Source organism: Pinus tabuliformis, chromosome 1_1 (assembly GCF_031772625.1).
Source record: "Pinus tabuliformis cultivar Carrire ecotype Pingquan chromosome 1_1, CPIR1, whole genome shotgun sequence".
Classification (NCBI taxonomy): domain Eukaryota; kingdom Viridiplantae; phylum Streptophyta; class Pinopsida; order Pinales; family Pinaceae; genus Pinus; species Pinus tabuliformis.
Window position 1 is genome coordinate 618,635,462 of NC_142297.1, and position 19,243 is coordinate 618,654,704.

The following is a 19,243-nucleotide window of genomic DNA, read 5'->3' on the forward strand; positions in this document are numbered from 1 at the left end:
ATTTTTTTGTGGGTGTTCTCTATCTCTCCATTGCTACTGCTACTATCACCACCAAACAAGATCTGAAGTCTGTTCCACATCTCCTTGGCAGATTTTGCATAGCTTATTTTCTCCAAGTCTACATTATGGAGATTACAATAATTGATGCATCTCACTTGAGCATCGCACTATAATACATTATATGAAAGTGGATTCTTGCCACATTGTTCACAAACCAAAATCCAAAGGTTAGATCCATAAGAAAATAATTTAGATTTCACCTTTCCATGCCATTCCTAATTTGCAACAGTAAGGGCAAATACTAATCCTAGAGGATTCATTTTGGAAAAAAAAAAACACCAAATCTGCCCAGATCTACTCTCCAACAATTGAGTTGCAACTAAGAACCTGGATTTGATACCATTTGTTAGAAACCTTGAACACTAATGGGGGTGTTTGAGTCAGTAGTGTACCGAATATCAATTATTAAAAAAAAAATTCCCCTTTTAACCAATTATTGAATATGCATCATTTAACCAGTCACAATGTACATTTGTAGATCATCACACAAGCATATAAATCATATAAGTAGCATGCACAAGTAATAAGAAACATGTGATCATCAAAGCACAAACACACAAATGATCAACACATGAGAGACAAGATATAAGGTGGAAACCCAAAGGGTAAAAACCACCATCAAAAGATAGTCTTCATCTTCATCTTTCAATTAATATCAAATCCTCTTTTACATCTGAGTCATTTGCCGCCTCCATTGTGCAAGCCTCCACTTGCCAAGAAATGTGAGCCACCACTCACTTGAAAGCTGCTACCTGCTAAAAGCCACCACCCCCATAAACCACGCAGGCCACCACTTGGTGAAGGCCACCACCTTCACTAGTTTTCTAGCCACTAATGGAAGGAAGGTTCTACTCCCTTTAAGCAAGTTCTCCAAACTCTACTAGAAGGAAGCCACTACTCCCTTGGCAAACCAACACTTTCCTACAAGCATCTACCTGCAACACTGAAGGCCCCAACCTTGAAATCCACATGGTCCTAATTTCATCTATTTTCAAACTATGGCCCATATACTCTGCATATAATAAAGGTGGGCCTCTTTTCATCAATTTTCAAATTGGACTCACAATGATTATATGCTAAACAACTCAATCAAAAACCTACTAACACATAGTTCTCTATCTCTCACAACCATACACCATACTCAGGAAATAAACCCTCAATACATCAACATCATATCATCACATTACAACTCAACTCTCCTCAATATTCAACAAAATACATGCAAGCTATGGCTCTCATCAATCACTAATATCAAAAAATCAAGCTCTCACATATACATGAGCCTACACCATCACTCCTCACATACAACTGACTCAAGTCCTCTCACTACAAAACACAAGTTTTGCAAACAATACATAACATCATTATATACCCAAATAAATCAACTATGGACACATTAGAACACACAATACTATAGCCATATAAATAATGCCTCTGCCCTTTCAATCATAAATACATTAATCACATAACCAAGAAGCTACACTATGCTCTGTCTCTCAGCCATCAATCTTTGATCCATGTACTCCTTTCAAATCGATTGACCTCTGAAACAATCCATCATATCAAACTCTACCTCTGCATTACAAGCTTTGTCCCTGCGCATAACATGAGCATAATGTGCTCTTTCTTCATCTCATCAAACTCTGCTATCTACAAGGCTCCATGCTCAGTGTCCTCAGCCTCTAAACTTTGTCATAATGATCTCTGCTATAGATCTTTGTTTGGCATAATATCCACATTGTCTAACCTCTAATTGATCCATTGGTTCATCTATTTAAGCTATTTGATCCAATCACTCCACTACTCAAAGGATCAATGCATTCAAACCTTAATCATTGACCAAATCAAGCATTCCAAGTGGATACTAATTCAATCGAACCATCGAATCAATACCATGAGCAAATACCTTGGATACTACCCCTGTAATTCACTGGAGTGCAAATAGAATCCAAGAAACTTTACCTACAAGGTGTAATGCTTCCTATCCCTTCAAGAAGTGCAACATAACGCGTTGTAGAACATCGAGCACCTGCATTATAACACTCCTTGGCCATTGATAACCTTTGTTACCTCGATTTCACCCCATTCTTGTAACCTTCTTGCACCAAACTTCCAACTCAACTTCAGGACCTAACAAACAACCATGAGACACTGTGATACTCATAGAAAATCACACATTGAACCAATACAAGGCATATACACATGATCACAAGACTGAGCACTATTTGACATCAATGGCAACATTACAATGCCAATAGGAGATTCACCCCTACTTTCCCATGGACATTCCTAACCTCTAAATAATCCTCTAAATAGGCTTTGTTATAGTATCATGAGCTAATACCATAGCTTATCAATACCATGTATCCAAAGAACCTTAACTCATTTCATATGACACTTGTTCATACGTCATTTTTTTAATTAGTCAATTTAATTAAAAAGATAATAAATGCATAACTACTTTTGAGATAAATCTCAACTTTTGATCTGTAAATACTACTAAAAATATTCTAGAATATTTTGTGGAGGTTAAATCCTTACCATCCACTTAATAACTAGCCCAACCATATAAATTAAATAGCTAGTAAATGCCGAATTAAAAATATATATCTTATATTATAATCTCACATTGCTAAAATTTAAAAATATATACTATAACTATATTTTAAATTTAAATTATTATTTTTTTTTTCTCGGCAAAGACTATTATCTATTAACTGAAAATAAAAATATTTTTACATATAAGCGAGACCTCAGAAGAGTCATGAGGCCTCTGTACACAGCAAGTTCACCTCAGAATGTAAGGATTCTGAGCATAGGTGCTACAAAAGACCTCATTACAGAAAAACATTTCAGATAAAGACTAGAAGATAAGAGAGGTTGTGCACGAGAGCAAAGAAGTGAGAAGCCATTGCAAGTCTGCCTGTAAAGCATTGCTTCTGCCTTGAAACTGAGCAAAAACTGCAAGCTGACTGAGATAAGCCATGTGTTTTATCAAAGAAACCTGAAAACAGTCGTCTGCTTGACAGACAAAAAACAAAATATACCGAACGGTGCCGCGTGTGCTTAATCTTCCTTGCTCCCGCCAGAGGTCTTCTCGTCTGCTGGACGTTCACCAGCCACCCCTAGAACTTCATCGCCAGCCTTATCGTCCTCAAGGATTAAAATTGGGCAGTTGGAATCATTCATAGCTTCAACCCCTTCAGCAGGGAGAGTATCGACATGGGGCAGAGTGATTCTCGGGCTCTCAATGATGCCTGTTTGATCCACCAATGTTTTCTCCGGACTGTCCAAGGTTAGAGGCTGCTCGCTGCTCTGAGAGGGTTCTGGTGCCCTGAGTCGCGTTTGAACCAGGCAAGGCGTGCCTCTGAGGAGGAGAGCTCTCTTGCTTCCAGGAGAGTTTGCAAACAAGAATTCAGAACCAGAGCAATTGGAACACATCGTGAAAAGGAAGAGCTGGGTGGTGAGGAATATAACCATCCTCGCCATGCCTTGAACCATGTAGACCATAAATGCGCAGACACCACCGTTGCCGTCGTAACGCTGAACATTCATATTACCTGAGGTGAAGATCTGGGGAGCCCCGCTGCTCTGCTGCATGCAGTACGCGGTAATTACACTTGCCATCAGAGCCATTTATGACCGCTCTAACACCCGCATCCGGGGAATTTAAATTATTATTATTATTAGCAAAGATAAAAATAATTAATACATAAGTTAAACATATATACATTATGGAGATTCACCCCCACTTTACCATGAAAATTCTTTATCTGTATATAGGTTTGGTTACAATACCATGGCTTATCAATACCACATGCCCAAAACTCATAACTCATTTAATATGATACTTGTTCATATGATAGTTTTTTAATTAATCAATTAATTAAAAGGGGAAAGGAGGACATGACTACTTTGGAGATAAATCTCAACTTTTGATTACGCATATTCTAGAATATTTCATGGAGGTTAAATCCTACCATCCACTTAATAATTATTGATAATTAAATAAAATTTTGGAAGCTTTATTCGGAAATAAACATGCCTATTGACATAATTATTAATAGTTAGATTAAAATTCTAGAAACCCTATTCCAAAACAAAAGTCGAATAAGTTTTCAAAAATTAAAATATAAAATGTTACCACTTTTTAAGTGTTTATATTTATTGATGAAGCTTTATGTAAAATATTTAAATTTGTATAATGAACCAATAAAATAATATAAAATATAATAATTATTTAAAAATTTATAATAATTTTTTTTTTTATAAAAATATAAATAATCATTCAATTCTCACACACACATATATATATTTGAACGAGATAAAATTAAATCTATATTGTTGAGGGGTACTCTCTAACTTAGTTTGGTAAAGACGTTGTCATATCATGAAATGGAAACATTTTAACTTAATAATAATAATAATAATGATAAAAATAAAAATGACTCATCGTATTTATGTGGAATATAACCTATTTAAAAGGGGAATTAAACCAACTTAGATTCATTTTAACTTTGGATCTATCAAGCATGGAGAGGGATCAAATCTCTTGACACAAACTTATTTCAAAGTGAAAAAAGATTACATCCCTCTTAATAATTGGTAGATTTGAAGTTCAAATAAATCTAGACTTTTAATTTTATAAAATAATTATATTTTGATTTAAATGATGTAAAAATTTAAATATTTTGATTTCTGGTTTTTTTTTTAAATCATCATCTAATTTTTGTTATGAAATTGTAGTTTTTTATTATTTAAACTATATGAATCAAATAATTTTTCATTCATTTATTTAAATTAAATAATTTTATTATCTTTAAATTACTTGCCGGAGGTTTTTTATTATTTAAATTAAATAATTTTATTATTTTTAAATTACAAAAATAATTGCCAAAAGCTTTTTATTTCAACTTAAAGTGGATGAGGATCTATTGATTTTTTTTAATTGACAACCTAGATTGATTCTCAAGAGCATGCTTAGCATATGCTTAGTCTTAATGTGTATCAAGGGTTGTAGGGTTGTAGTATGTTACAAAGTTTGTTAGATTGCATTGACTTGTAATAAATTTAAAAAATTAGAGTCGTGCCAAATGGGTTCCCCACCAATTCCCTAGGGATTTGAGATTATTCCAATTCTAATTAGCTTGTCCATTATAAGTTCATCATTATTATTTATAACATTCATTTATATAAGAACAAATTTTATTTAGCAAAATGATCCATTACTTTTAATAAATTAAAAAAATTATATTAGTGCAAAATCGCTCCTCGCCCACCAAATTCCTAGAGATTTAAAAAAATTCCAATTCTAATAAGTTCATTCATGATAAGTTCTTCATTATTATTTCTAATATTCATTTATATAAGTAAATTTTATTTAACAAAATTACCAATTATACAATAAAAATGCTATCTGTAATTCTTTTTTTTTTTCAAATTAAAATTAACGATAATCTTTTTATACTTGATGAATAGATAAATGTGTGCATTGGTAAAATATTAAATACTGAAAAAATAACTTCTCAACAAAATTGTAACTTCCAATAAATTTGAGCAAATTAATTGAATATACGACCTACCACGAGAAAGTAAAAAAATAAAAAATAGACTAGGCTCCGAATCTTATTGATTTCAGGCCAAACTAATCCAGAAAATAACTACCCTAAAAAAAAGTTGAAATGTGTAGAATTATGCGTAAAGAACGCATGTTTTACCGGTCAAATGTCACATTTCAGCCCCCGTCTCTATCATCCATGACACACCCTTCTGCCATTAAGTCAATCTGCCTTGTCGGCGCACAACAATGTGGAATTCTTTAGAAGACAATAAGAGAGCCTGTACCTCACGGTTCCTCTGCCCCTTCCAAATAAATTTAGAATTACAGTGCCCACACACCACGGCCAGTTTAGCCCTCGCCTGCCTCCATTGCTTATCTGGCTCAATTCTCGCCCCAAATTCTTTTCCTGTATTTTTTGGGGTTGTATGGGGACATTTATCGGCCATGTGGCACCGGGGGCAGGATTTCTGCTCTTAGGGCTTTGGCATCTCTTCAATACCATAAGAAATTACGTGCAATCTCCATGCGATTTCCAGACTCGGCCCTGGTTCCCCGCTAAATTTGGCAAAGGGAAGTTCAAGTACCTAGAGCTGGCGGCCATTTTAGCAGGGTCCTGTTTATCAATTTTGGCGGAGCTGTTCATCGGGCCGAAGAGGCACCAACCCCTGGCAGACGACTGGAGCATCCCGCCGGAGCACCTCAGCAACTTCGAGCACTCCTCCATAGCGTTGTTCTTCCTCATCTACGCGTCCGTGGCTCTGTGCGCTGAAATCCGTAGCCTCACGGTGCCGCCGGGGGCGCTGCACGTCATCGTAGCGCTGGCCTACGGGCAGGAGCTGCTGCTCTTCCACCTCCGATCCGCCAACCATATCGGAGCAGAGGGGCACTACAACTGGCTCCTCCAGCTCATCGTCTCTGTCAGTTTGTTTTGCACGTTGCTCGAGGTCGGGTTCCCAAGGAGCTTTCTGGTGGCAACGGTGCGGTCCGCTTCGTTGGTGCTCCAGGGGGCGTGGTTCGTCAACATGGGGTTCATGCTCTGGATCGCGACCCTCGTCCCCGAGGGTTGCGAGATGGAGGGCACCGAGGGCCGAGATGTGGTCGAACGCGCAAGCCAGGAAGCAACGATGCAGGCCAAGGTTCTGGCTAACTTACAGTTCAACTGGTATCTGGCCGGCATAGTTTTGTTCACGATTGTTCTCTACGCGAACATGGCAGGGCACCGAGAAGAGGCACCGGTGTCGTATCAGCCCCTCGGGTTTAAGGTCTTGATTGACCACGATATCAAAGGTAGAGACTTTTCCAATCCCTCCATTCTCTTTTCGATGGAGAATCCTGAAAATGTACATCTCAGTAATTGTTCATGATAATAGAATCCTGAAAGTGTACATCTCAATAATGTTCATGATAATGAAGTTTCTCTCATGAATTTTTACTGGAACATAGATGAGCCGGTCAAATGTCCAATATTATTGCCAGCTAGCATTTCAATTTTTGGGTTAAATGCCAGCTAAGAGCCAACAATATATTTTGAATGCTAAATTAATACTCTGGCTTTTCTCATGCTTACCTAATAAATATTTAGAATCTTCTGGAATTTACTGTCAACTTAAAAATGACATTTTCTTATCACTAAACTCTGTGCCAATAAATTATACATACTGCTCTGACCATGGTTATATACATACAACTATGACAGTGGTGGTAAAGCCTCACTTTAACTATTATAAAGTAAAACAAGAATGTAAATCATCATAATTACAGAGCATTAAGAGGGGCTCTATACTTTCTGGATCTCAATCTAACTTTGATGAGATTCCTCTAAAGTAAGTGATGCCAATTTTGTTTGGATGGTCGTTTTTCCTCTTTCTTTTCTTTCTCTCTTCTTTCACCCAGTAAATTTTTTTTTTTTATTCTCAAAACTCTTATTGTGAGCCTTTGAATTTTGGAAAATTTAAAATCTTGAAAAATGACAAGTATAATTTAGATTTCCAAAATTTTACTCTCAATTTTTTCAAACTTTTGTAGAAATTTCCATTATTTCTAAATCTAAAAAGTCACTAACTTAGTAATAGGTTTTATCAAAATTATGTAAAAATTTGTATGGTTTCCACTAAAAAAATCGCCTCCTTAAACTAGTGTGAGCAGTGTGAGTAAATTTGAGTTTTAAACGTCTGTCTTCTTTTTTTTAACCTATCAAACTCAGTTTGTCAAACCAACAGTGAGGACAGCCATCTCTGGCTGCTATCCGCGAATGTCAGTTGACACATCACTGTTATCAAGGAAAACCACGCCACCTGAAATAACCCGATGGTGGTCCATAAGGGAGCAGGCTTTCACTCATGCCAGATGCCTCTGGGTCTTGGGCCGTTAACCTGTTTCCTTACGTCCGAGGAAGACGAGCTCTTAGCCAAGCAGAAGCAGTTTTAGGGCATACTCCAGGCCCATAGTTTTAAACGTCTTACAATAAAATTATGTATCTGTAATGATATTTATATTTAATTTTTTATACATAAAATTAAATATATGTTTTGGAGTTGAGTTTTATTTATTTTTAAAGTTCAATCATAAAAACATGTTTTCGATATTCATATTTAATTTTTTATACATAAAATTAAATATATTTTAGAGTTAAGTTTTATTTATTTTTTAAGTTTAATCATAAAACCATGTTTTAGTTTATTTTCATTTATTACTTGGAAAATTATATTAATGACAAAATTACAGTTTTGTCGGCGTTTAAAAATGACAGTCCAAAAACATCAAACAGTCTAAAAACATCAAAATTAGAAATATGTGAATTAAAAATGAGAAAGCCAATATAGAAAATGAACAAGAAAGGAATAAACATGAACCATGATCTAATGTTCGGCTTGTCAAATTGTGCAATTAGCGCTTTACTACATCTAGGCGAACTCTTGGGTCCAGAGGGAGGCCCCTATGAAGTTCAATGTTCTACAAATGTATATCCAAGCCACATGTGGAGAGTTGAAGTTCATCTAGCATAAGGAGAATCTCGTCCTTAACTTCATTGCATTCTAACAAGACCCTCCCCAACAATTTCTTTAAATCCTAGTCAATATCCATTATGTATATATACTAGCTAAAGCAACTACAGGTGCGACCAACATTAGGAACTCGATCAACAATCAACAACTACAGGTGCGGCCAACATTAGGAACCCGATCAACGATCTTACTGGCCATCTAAGTATCAATCAAGCAGTTGCGTTCACATGCAATTTCTCATTCTACATTAAACATTTCATCATTGACAAGTTAAGGCATTTGTGAATGGTATCACAAAGGATTTTTCCCTCTACTGGGCTCAAGTTCATCCATGATCCGTATAATAAGCAACATTGCATCAACTTCTAACACGTTCTCTCGACATTGTAGCCACAAACTCAAAAACCCAACCAGGCTTAGGGTGGAGGGATCTAGTGCAAAGAGGGGGAGTGGAGGGCAAAGTTTGTGGATCAAAGGCAAAGGAAAGCAAAATAAGTTTATAGACTCTGAAAGGACAGAGCTAAAAAGAAACCAAAGAGCGAGGGTCGAAAAGAGGGCCAAAATTTCCCATCAAGAGGGATTGTGCCATGATCGAGAACTAAAAGTTAAAGGATGAAGAAAAGACAGAGCGAGAGTAAGAGGAATGGTACTAGTGAGCTTTCTGACCAAATAACAGGGGGGAAAGCCCATGTCATAAGGAAACAACTAAACAAAGCCAACATGCTTGAAAACTTGGAGCATTTAACTGCTTTTGGATCCATCAATCCATTGCCAACAATAAACTCATAGTGTGGGACTCGAGGGTCATGAGTGGTAGTGATACATTCCAAATTCAAACTTTGTACCATGAAACAACCCCTAGCTTGTGCAGAATTGCACCCTTGCCCAAACTAAGCATCCCACTTCAAGTGTAATGAATGTGTTGCATGAGAAGTAAGGAGGGGAATGAACCCACCTGTGACACTTGCAACACTACATTCCCATAATGATTATTATATTAATCCCCATAAGAATCACCATTAAACTAAACTTAATGTTACCAACCTGCATCAAAGTGTTAAGTGTGAGCATTGTATCAAGATCCTAAAGGTAATATGGGATTGATGACACTAAAGGGTCTGTTGCCACGTCTACCACCATGAACGCTTGGTGGGATAACTATACACCAACCCCCACCCCCACCGACTCCTCACTTGCACCGCATGTGGGGAAGAAGATCAAACATTTTCTTAATTATAATTTATTTTTTATTTTAAAAAGTCAACCGAGTTTAGTTTTGTTGATTGATAGAAATGTTGTTATCCTCTCCATCTAAGATTGAATTCTCATATGTGACATGTTAAACTTGTAATGAGTATTTTTCTTGTAATAACTTGTATCTTAACTCCAGATTTGTCAAGCCTTGAGAGAGGTAAAATTTCTTTTGCCCTCAAAAAAGAGGTTTTGCCTTGAGAGGTTTGATCCCTCTCCTACTTGATAGATCTAAAATTAAGATGGATCTAGGCTTGTAATATAACATTTATAAGGTTGTCTAAAGTTATTGAATTTTATGTATCCAAACTTAAGATAGATCTAGACTCGTAATATAACATTTATATGGTTGTCCAAAGCTATAATTTATTTTTTATGTATTGCCAAGACTTTAGCATCTCCACTTTCATTTTTTTCTTATTATGTGAGAAGAAAACGCTTCGCTGACTCTTTGGGATGCCATTCCCTCCCTAGGCATCATGGGAGGACAGGTAAATTAAATTTCCTTCAATTCTCATTTACTTTAAGATAAGACAACGAAACGACCTTAAATAAAGTAGAATTAATTGTGTTAAACAAACACAAAGATAGAATTATGATGCATTCAACACAAACCTAGATAGGAGATGTTGAATCACTTCTAAATCATAAATCAGAGATCATGGTTTGGTTTGGACTCTGAACCCTCAATCATGACTTAATATTAATCAACCACTCATCGAAGCATAGAGAACAAAGAAGAGCATCAACATTTCCTTAAGGAGCCATAGTTGCTTGATTTAATTGGATGTTTTCATTCCACTTGTAATTTTGTTTTGTGGTGGCTGATTTGTAGAGCTCCTAGAAATTCTCTATGTTGGAAAGGATCTTTGGAAGGGATTTATTACCGCATAGATCAGGTGGGTGAAATTCGCATTTCTCGAACAAATTTTCCTTCTTTTTTCCTATTTAGTCTACCATTTTATTTATGAAATCATGTAACGTGCTTGGCTAATTCTGCCCTAGGGTTTTAGGGCATTATGGTTTACATAATCAAATTTTTATTTAAGCTATAATTAAACTTAGCACCAATAAGGAACAATATTAATTAATATAGTGATTTATCCAATATGTATCTTGCAATAGACCATACAAACACATGAAATAAGACCAATGTAAGTTATACACCAATAGGTAAAACAATGTCACATTCCAAAATTCAACCAATCATATAAATTTAATGCCCATAATTCAGTCAATAATTATTTATCGATTCCAAAACTCCTAATGTCCCTTAAACAAAATGATTGGCTAAGTACTGGTGTAACACCCTCCTCCCACATCTACCCAAGTAACCGGCCAACCAGGGTAAACATGTGATGAGAAGTTACTATGATATGATTCAACTCCCTATGTGTTATTTAAGGAAGTGGAACTAGTGGAACATATCAGACAGACCTTCCACATCAGCAAAAGAACTCCCAGGAGCCATCCCAACCACTTAGGAAACCAACCCGTAAGACCAACTGAATTTTTAGTGCATCAAACCCTTGGATGCTCCCTTGATATGGGAAATGGTGCATCTGGGAGGCTCCAGAAACTCCCACGACAAGGGCAAGGGAGCTTGTGGGGAATTTTTTCCCCAGTGTTGTGCCTGTGACTCTGGGATTTGTGCCACTTTTTCAGGCCCAAATACTAGGTCACTACCCAGAACTCAATGACAGGTTCATAAATGAAATTTCATAGTGGAACAAAGATACATTTACAAAAACATCAACATGGAAGAGATTGGACCCCTACTAGCCATGACAAGCATTTCATCAAACATGTCACAAACATAAAAGCTACAAGTATTAACAACAAAACTAAGCATAGGGGTCTCATACTTATATGAAAATCGCTAAGAAGCATTGATGACTTAACACATTAGCTGCAATTTCATCTATTAAACCATAGATACATTGTTCATCCATTTACAAGTAAAAACATGATATGAACCAAACATCATGACAGTCATAAAACTCATTCATAACCAGCATATAAACATCAGAGATGCTAAGAATAAAACAACCATATAAGCCACATAATAATAAGCATATTTACCCATCAATACCATAGGAAAGAGCTTTTATTGCCACAAGAAAAATGCAACCAAGTCTGGGACTTCCACGTACCACCCGACCATAGACATGGCTGAGCCAAATCTTTCTTCAGCCAATCACCCCCATGCCATATTCCAAGCATGAATGTGGGATCTCATGGAACAATCCATCAAAACCGAACTGGGGCTTCCAGAGGCAAAACCACCTCAACCCATCAAACAATGGTTCCACCTCACGGTCAGACATCACAAACCATCACCAGATTGGTCTCTACCTAATCCTTCCAGGGCTCTAGAGCCTTTGTTCCAACTAAGGCTTCTAGGACTAGTAACTCAACCCACAACTGTCATTGGGCTTCAATATCGTTTGTCCAACCAGGGCTTCCAGAACTAGTAACTCAACCCACCAAGGGCTTCCAAAGCATTTGTCCAACCAAGGCTTCCAAGACTAGTAACTTAACCCAAGCTATTACAAGGCTCCCAGAGTGTTTTTTCAACCAAGGCTACCAGGGACTAGTAACTCAACCCAAGCTAAACGAAACATGAGAACGAACCAGAAAAACAAAGAAATGAACCCACAACACCATGGTTATCCTGGAAATGGCAAGGTTAGGCAAATTCATTGTCAATCTAGACAATCCTCCATGCCAATGACAGATCATGACCAATAAACCACATGCATGCCAAAACTAGTGAGGAAAACATACATACAACTCAGTACTTGCAAGCAAAACTCGTTGTAGTTGTTGATCCCGATGCCCTCTTACGCTTTCCTACTCTTCCTTGTCGTTCTTGCTCCAAGCATCCAAGTATTCCAAACTCTCCAAGAGTGCTCCAAAAAAACTCTAAGTATCCATGAGTATGAGAGAGAGAATAGAATGAGAGCTCAAAAATTGAACTGACAAAAAGCTACACTGACGAAGCCAACCCACTGTTCCTCAGAAGCCTTTTTATCAATGAGGCCTCTATTTTCTTCATTTTCCATTATTTTCCTTCATTTCCTCCTCACATGCAACCTGTGACCTTTCACCTTCTTTTTCTCCTAATTTCCATTATTTTTATAAACAAATGTGCCAAAAATGCCATTTTTCCTTTCCAAATCCTTTGTCATTGCCTTTGTTGTTTCCTTAACCATAATAAACTAATGAACACCCACACTAAGATGTCTTGCCCAACATTCAACTTGTAATAAGTATCCCATGACCTTGGTCTTATATATTTTTTCATGGATTTTTAACTAGGGTTATTACAAAACCCTCCCCCTTGGGGAACATCTTCCTTGGTGTTCAGTGACACCTATAAACCAACAAATTGTTGAAAACAAAACATACATCCCATGGAGCTTCATAACACAGCTCGTTGTAGTATTTCCAATGACCACTGCTTAAACATGACAATCATACCTTTACTGGAGCTTTATAACACAACTCATTACGGTATTTACAATAACAACCACATATACATAATCACATTTGTTTCAACCAACAAATGACCATAATGCCTATGAAGATTTATAAATCCAACTTGATAAAATATTTACAATGATATACACATATATACATTTTCTCATCCAGTAAATAAAAGGATACGATGCATGTATCAATCAACAAGGGAATCTAGAGGCTCACATCTCCACCCTCAAAATTAGTACCAAGATTCACCTCCTTCCCAGGAAGTCCAGAATCCAATATCAAAGTCAAAGTTACATCCAATGTCCAGCACTACAATCCTACGCCACTTGCCATCTCAGTGAACAGTTACTAGCTCATTATTCCAGGCACACTTCCAATGTGCATCTGATTCCATCTGGCAACGCTAATGAAAAAACCAATTCCATCCCACGACCTTCCCTTCTCTGCTACACAGTCCCTCGGGTGATCTAGTCACCCCCTTCTATGTAGTCACACACCTTCGAAGTTCTGCTAGCACCCCCATCCTGGGTACTCCATCCCTCGATAAGTTTTCCTTGCATCGGAAGGTCCAGAAATCAAGGCATATCCTTGCCTCAAACCATCATATCGGTCATAGCATGCTCATGGAAATCAATGGACACTATTCGATACCAGTGTCCCACAATGTCCCTGCTCCTGAATGATTTTACCAACATAATGCTTCCTAATCCAATTCCTTTTGATGTTGTTGCTAATGCTTGACGTCAGTTTCGACTACCCAACCGAGCATTTCATGCTTTCCTGTATTAAGCACATAATTTCCTTTAGATTCAAAATAAATTGAAATAACTTCAAATCATACCTCATTAGTGACCTGTCAACAAGGTGCACTTGCAATTATGTTTTCTTCATGTCACAAGAAGTGAAACTAACATTTTTGACCAAATCATTATGTATAAACATATCATATCAGGTTAGTTCAAAATACAACCATCATAAATCACAAGTAACCATCATAAACCAAAATCATAGATCACATGTAATCATCATAGACTAGAATCATAAATCACATGCATAATAAATATGAAATAAAATACTTATATGTATCCTTTAATCAATCCTTAGCTTCTACCTTTGTCCTTATTTTGTACACACTCTGGATTGATTGCCACACCTGACAAACACCTAGTGCCTTCTCTTCAACCATGTGCACATACACATAATGTGCATCACACAAATACAACCACACACAACATACAACACCATGCAATACATGCACCTACACCTGACATACAACACATAAACCTACACCCAGTGTACAACACAACACAATACAGACGTGTACATCCGATGTACACCACCACACAAGACATACACCTACACCCGATGTACAACATAATACATATACATACACATAGTACAACACAACAAATAAACATGTCACGATACGACGACTACACAATACACATACATATTACTGCATGCCTGCAACACAACATGTATGACATGCGCACAATACCACATGTACACTAGTACCATAAGTACAACATGTACACAGTATCACATGTACACAACACCACATGCACAACATCACATGTACACGACACCACCTGCACAATGTGTACACAATGTCATATGTACACCACACCACCTATACAATGTGTACACAATACCACATGTACACAACACCACATGCACGGCATGTACATGACATCACATGTACACAAATGCCACATGCATGACATGCACACAACACCACATGTACAACATGTACATAGCACCATGTGCACACATCTCCACATGTACAATCATGCACGCAACACCATAAGTATATAGCACTACATATACAACATGTACATAGCATCACATGTACACAACACCGCATATCCAACATGCACACAACACCACATATCCAACATGCGCACAATACAATATGTACACAACACCGCACATCCAACATGTACATAGCACCATCTATACCTAGCACTGCGTATGTAATATACACACAATGCCATATATACAACATGCACACAACATCATATGTACACAATACTACATATACAACATTACACATCACCATAGGTACAACCACTGAATATACAACATGCACAACATATACACAACAATAGCATTGCACATTCAAAACCATACTGCCTCTACCAAGCTACCTTGCTTCCAATGTCTCTCTGTCATCCATGCTTATCTTAGCATGCCACGAATCACGTTGTTTTCATTCCGCTGATGTATCTCTCAACATAGCCTGTCATAACGTAAATACAGACATACTATAATCACATATTATCAAGTCATATCCACATGATATTGATCTTAAAGATATTTCAGGGATACTCTTCCCACTTGACTCCTCATAAACCATGAACCTCTTCATGCCATTCACTTGCATAAACAATCATGATCCTAGATGGCCCTGTCAGATAACAATGTACATACATACATACATATATGCATATAAACATTAGCATAAAGCAATCATGATCACAACATAATTACTAGATCTCAAGTTCAAGGTTAAGAGAACAACAGTTCCAAAGATAGCCAAGGCATTTTTTATCTTAAGCCCATTTACTTTACCTTTCTTGTTACCTTTCTCATGACTATCTTGCCACCGTCCATTATCCCAATGAACCAAACCAATCCAACTGGTTGTCATATTATTTCCTTCCATTGCCCTTTACTCATGCACTCAGCTTCATTTGAGTTTCATATTACCTGATGGGTTTGATTCAGCTTCTCTCAAGCTCCATTAAATGTCCTCTGTCCCAACCAATTCCCAAGACTCAAAACTTAAAGGTAAGCACAAGAAACATACAAGAAGAAGACCATGAAAACTAATAACAACACGACACCACAACAAAGTGGCAAGGCCTTGCACCAGACATAAGAAAACCACAAATCATTCTCCACAAATCACAAAAGACCAAAAGCACAACACTGGCAACAAACATCATGACTCCATCCCCACGGGTTTCCAATGTTTCCAAGTGAAAGCTCAACTTGAGCCTTCTTTAATATTTCGTGGCAATCTCTTTTTCCATGTAATCCCCTGCGTCATACTTCCATAAACACATAACTGTCAATGCATAAATGAATATAACATTATACCAATTACCTTACCTTGTTGCGCCAAGCATGTTTCCCTGCAACTGCTCACACATGTCGACCACATATTCCAAGGATCAAGGCAACATATCTACTAACTTGAAATCAACATTTATCAAGTCTAACAATCATGGCATAATCCATAGTCAACTCATAGTCATTAAACATAATGCTACAACTATCACCTACTTACCCTCAAGTACATAGCAACTGTCTCAACACATATGTGTTAGTACAATCATCTTAAAACAAGATCATTTGAACATACTCATATTATGAAATTAATAAAACATTCAACCAACTTGCAAACATACCATGTTAAATAAATAAACTAAATGACATAATAAACACCAAACACTCAAACACCAAATATATGGCATAAGCCAACTCGTATCTTAATGTATCTCAAGGGTGGCTATCTTGTATGCACAATCAATCCAAATTGGCATGATATAATTGCACGAAATATCAACTCAAATATAAATAAGGTCATGATATCCATAATAGTCACTAACTAACATGTTCACATCATAAATTCATAAGAAAATATCATTCATACATAATAATAACATATGCATAGTTAATCTAGATTAGTATGACATAATATCACAACATATTAACTTATACCTAAATGTCATAACCCTAACCATTTACATAGACCAATCCAAATTAGTATGATACATATAACATCAAGATCTTAATGTAATAACCCTAATAATCAAGTTACTAGCATATAATAACAATTATATATCATGCTCATCAACAACATATAACATAATCATCAAGCTAACTATCATATAACAACAACAAGTTAACCTATAACATACTTATCAACAACATATAACATATTCATCAAGTTATCTAACATAGAACAACAATAGAAATGCATACAACCACAAGTTACTATCATTCATGACTATCCAAGACATGTGTATATGACTACATTGATTAACTAGCATTTATCATATATGTAACCACAATAATAATAGAATGACAAACATATAAGTAACCCTAATTCTTACAACAACCATGAATCACATACCTGCATGCCAAACATACAAACTTGTATGATGATCTACTCTTACCTTGAAGTCCATTGTTGCAACTTCACTTTAATGATCTTCATCCCCTGCTCTATCTCAACAAACACATTAGCATCATAACATACCAATATCATCATGATCACCTAATCACATACAATGACCTTATGCATAACAACCTTCACCAAGAAAATTCATGCATAACAACATAAAGACACTGATATGCCTAACAAATGCATATACAAACCATATACTCATAACGACACATACCACAACAACACCATCAACCTTCATATGAAAACATCACTACAACCATGATCAACACCATGTAAATGCAACAAGCACATGGTCTTACAACACAAGAAAAACACATGTAACTAACACAAATGCATGACCAACACACAGCCCATCTAGTCCGAGGGGTGAACCATGCTTAGATACCACTCTGTACACCCTCCTCCCACATCTACCCAAGTAATCAACCAACCGAGGTAAACAAGTGACCAGAAGTTACTATGATATGATTTGACTCCCTATGTGTTAGTTAAGGAAGTGGAACTGGTGGAACACATCACATAGACCTTCCACATTAGCAATAGAACTCCCAGGAGCCATCCCAACCACTTAGGTAACCAGCCCCTGAGACCAATTAAAGTTTTAATGCATCAAACCCTTGGACGCTCCCTTTATATGGGCAAGGGTGCGTCTAGGATGCTCTAGAAGCTCTCACAACAAGGGCAAGGGAACTTCTGGGGACTTTTTCCCTTAGTGTTGTCCTTGCAACTCCGAGATTTGTGCTACTTTTTTCAGGCCTAGAGCCTAGGTCACTGCCCAAAACTTAATGAAAGGTTCAAAAATGAAATTTCACAGTGGAACAAAGATACATTTGTAAAAACATTAGCAAGGACTAGAATGGACCCCTAGTAGCCATGACACGCATTTCATCAAACATGTCACAAACATGAATTCTACAAGTCTTAACAACAAAAACTGAGCATAGGGGTCTTATACTTATTGAAAATCGCTAAGAAGCATTGATGCCTCAACACATTAGCTACAATTTGATCTATTAGGTCATAGATACATTCTTCATTCATTTACAAGTAAAAACATGATATGAACCAAACATCATGACAGTCATAAAACCCATTCATAACTAGCATATAAACATCAGAGATGTTAAGCATAGAAAAGCCATATAAGCCACATAACAATAAGCATATTTACCCATCAATACCATAGGAAAGTTCTTTTATTGCCACAAGCAAAATGCAACCAAGTTTGGGACTTCCACATACTACCCGACCATAGACATGGCTTAGTCAAATATCTCTTTAGCTAGTCACCCCCGTGCCATATTCCAAGCATGAATGTAGGATCTCATGGAAAAATCCATCAAAACAAAACTAGGGCTTCAAGAGGCAAAACCACCTCAACCCATCAAACAATGATTCCACCTCATAGTTGGACACCACAAACCATCACCATATTGGTCTCTACCCAAGGCTTCTAGGGCCGTTCCAGAGCGTTTGTTCAACCACGGCTTTCAGGACTAGTAACTCAACCCACATCTGTCGTCGGGATTCTAGAGTGTTTGTCCAACTAGGGCTTCCATGAATAGTAACTCACCCCACCAAGGGATTCCAGAGTGTTTATCCAACCAAGGTTTCTAGGACTAGTAACTCAACCCAAGCTGTTACAGGGCTTCTAGAGCATTTGTCAACCAAGGTTTCTAG

At 36.9% G+C, this 19,243-nt stretch overlaps 1 protein-coding gene across 1 annotated transcript; it reads left to right on the forward strand.

The window, feature by feature from the left end:
* The first annotated feature begins 5,912 nt into the window (after positions 1-5,912).
* LOC149214831 (uncharacterized) lies at positions 5,913-7,180 on the forward strand. The gene has a single exon (XM_089390981.1). It carries the CDS (start codon positions 6,046-6,048, stop codon positions 6,982-6,984), a length of 939 nt encoding a protein of 312 aa, XP_089247107.1. The 5' UTR covers positions 5,913-6,045; the 3' UTR covers positions 6,985-7,180.
* The last annotated feature ends 12,063 nt before the right edge of the window (positions 7,181-19,243 follow it).

Coding starts and splice junctions, on each gene's coding strand:
- LOC149214831 (XM_089390981.1), top strand. CDS start 6,046: ATGGGGACATTTATCGGCCATGTGGCACCGGGGGCAGGATTTCTGCTC.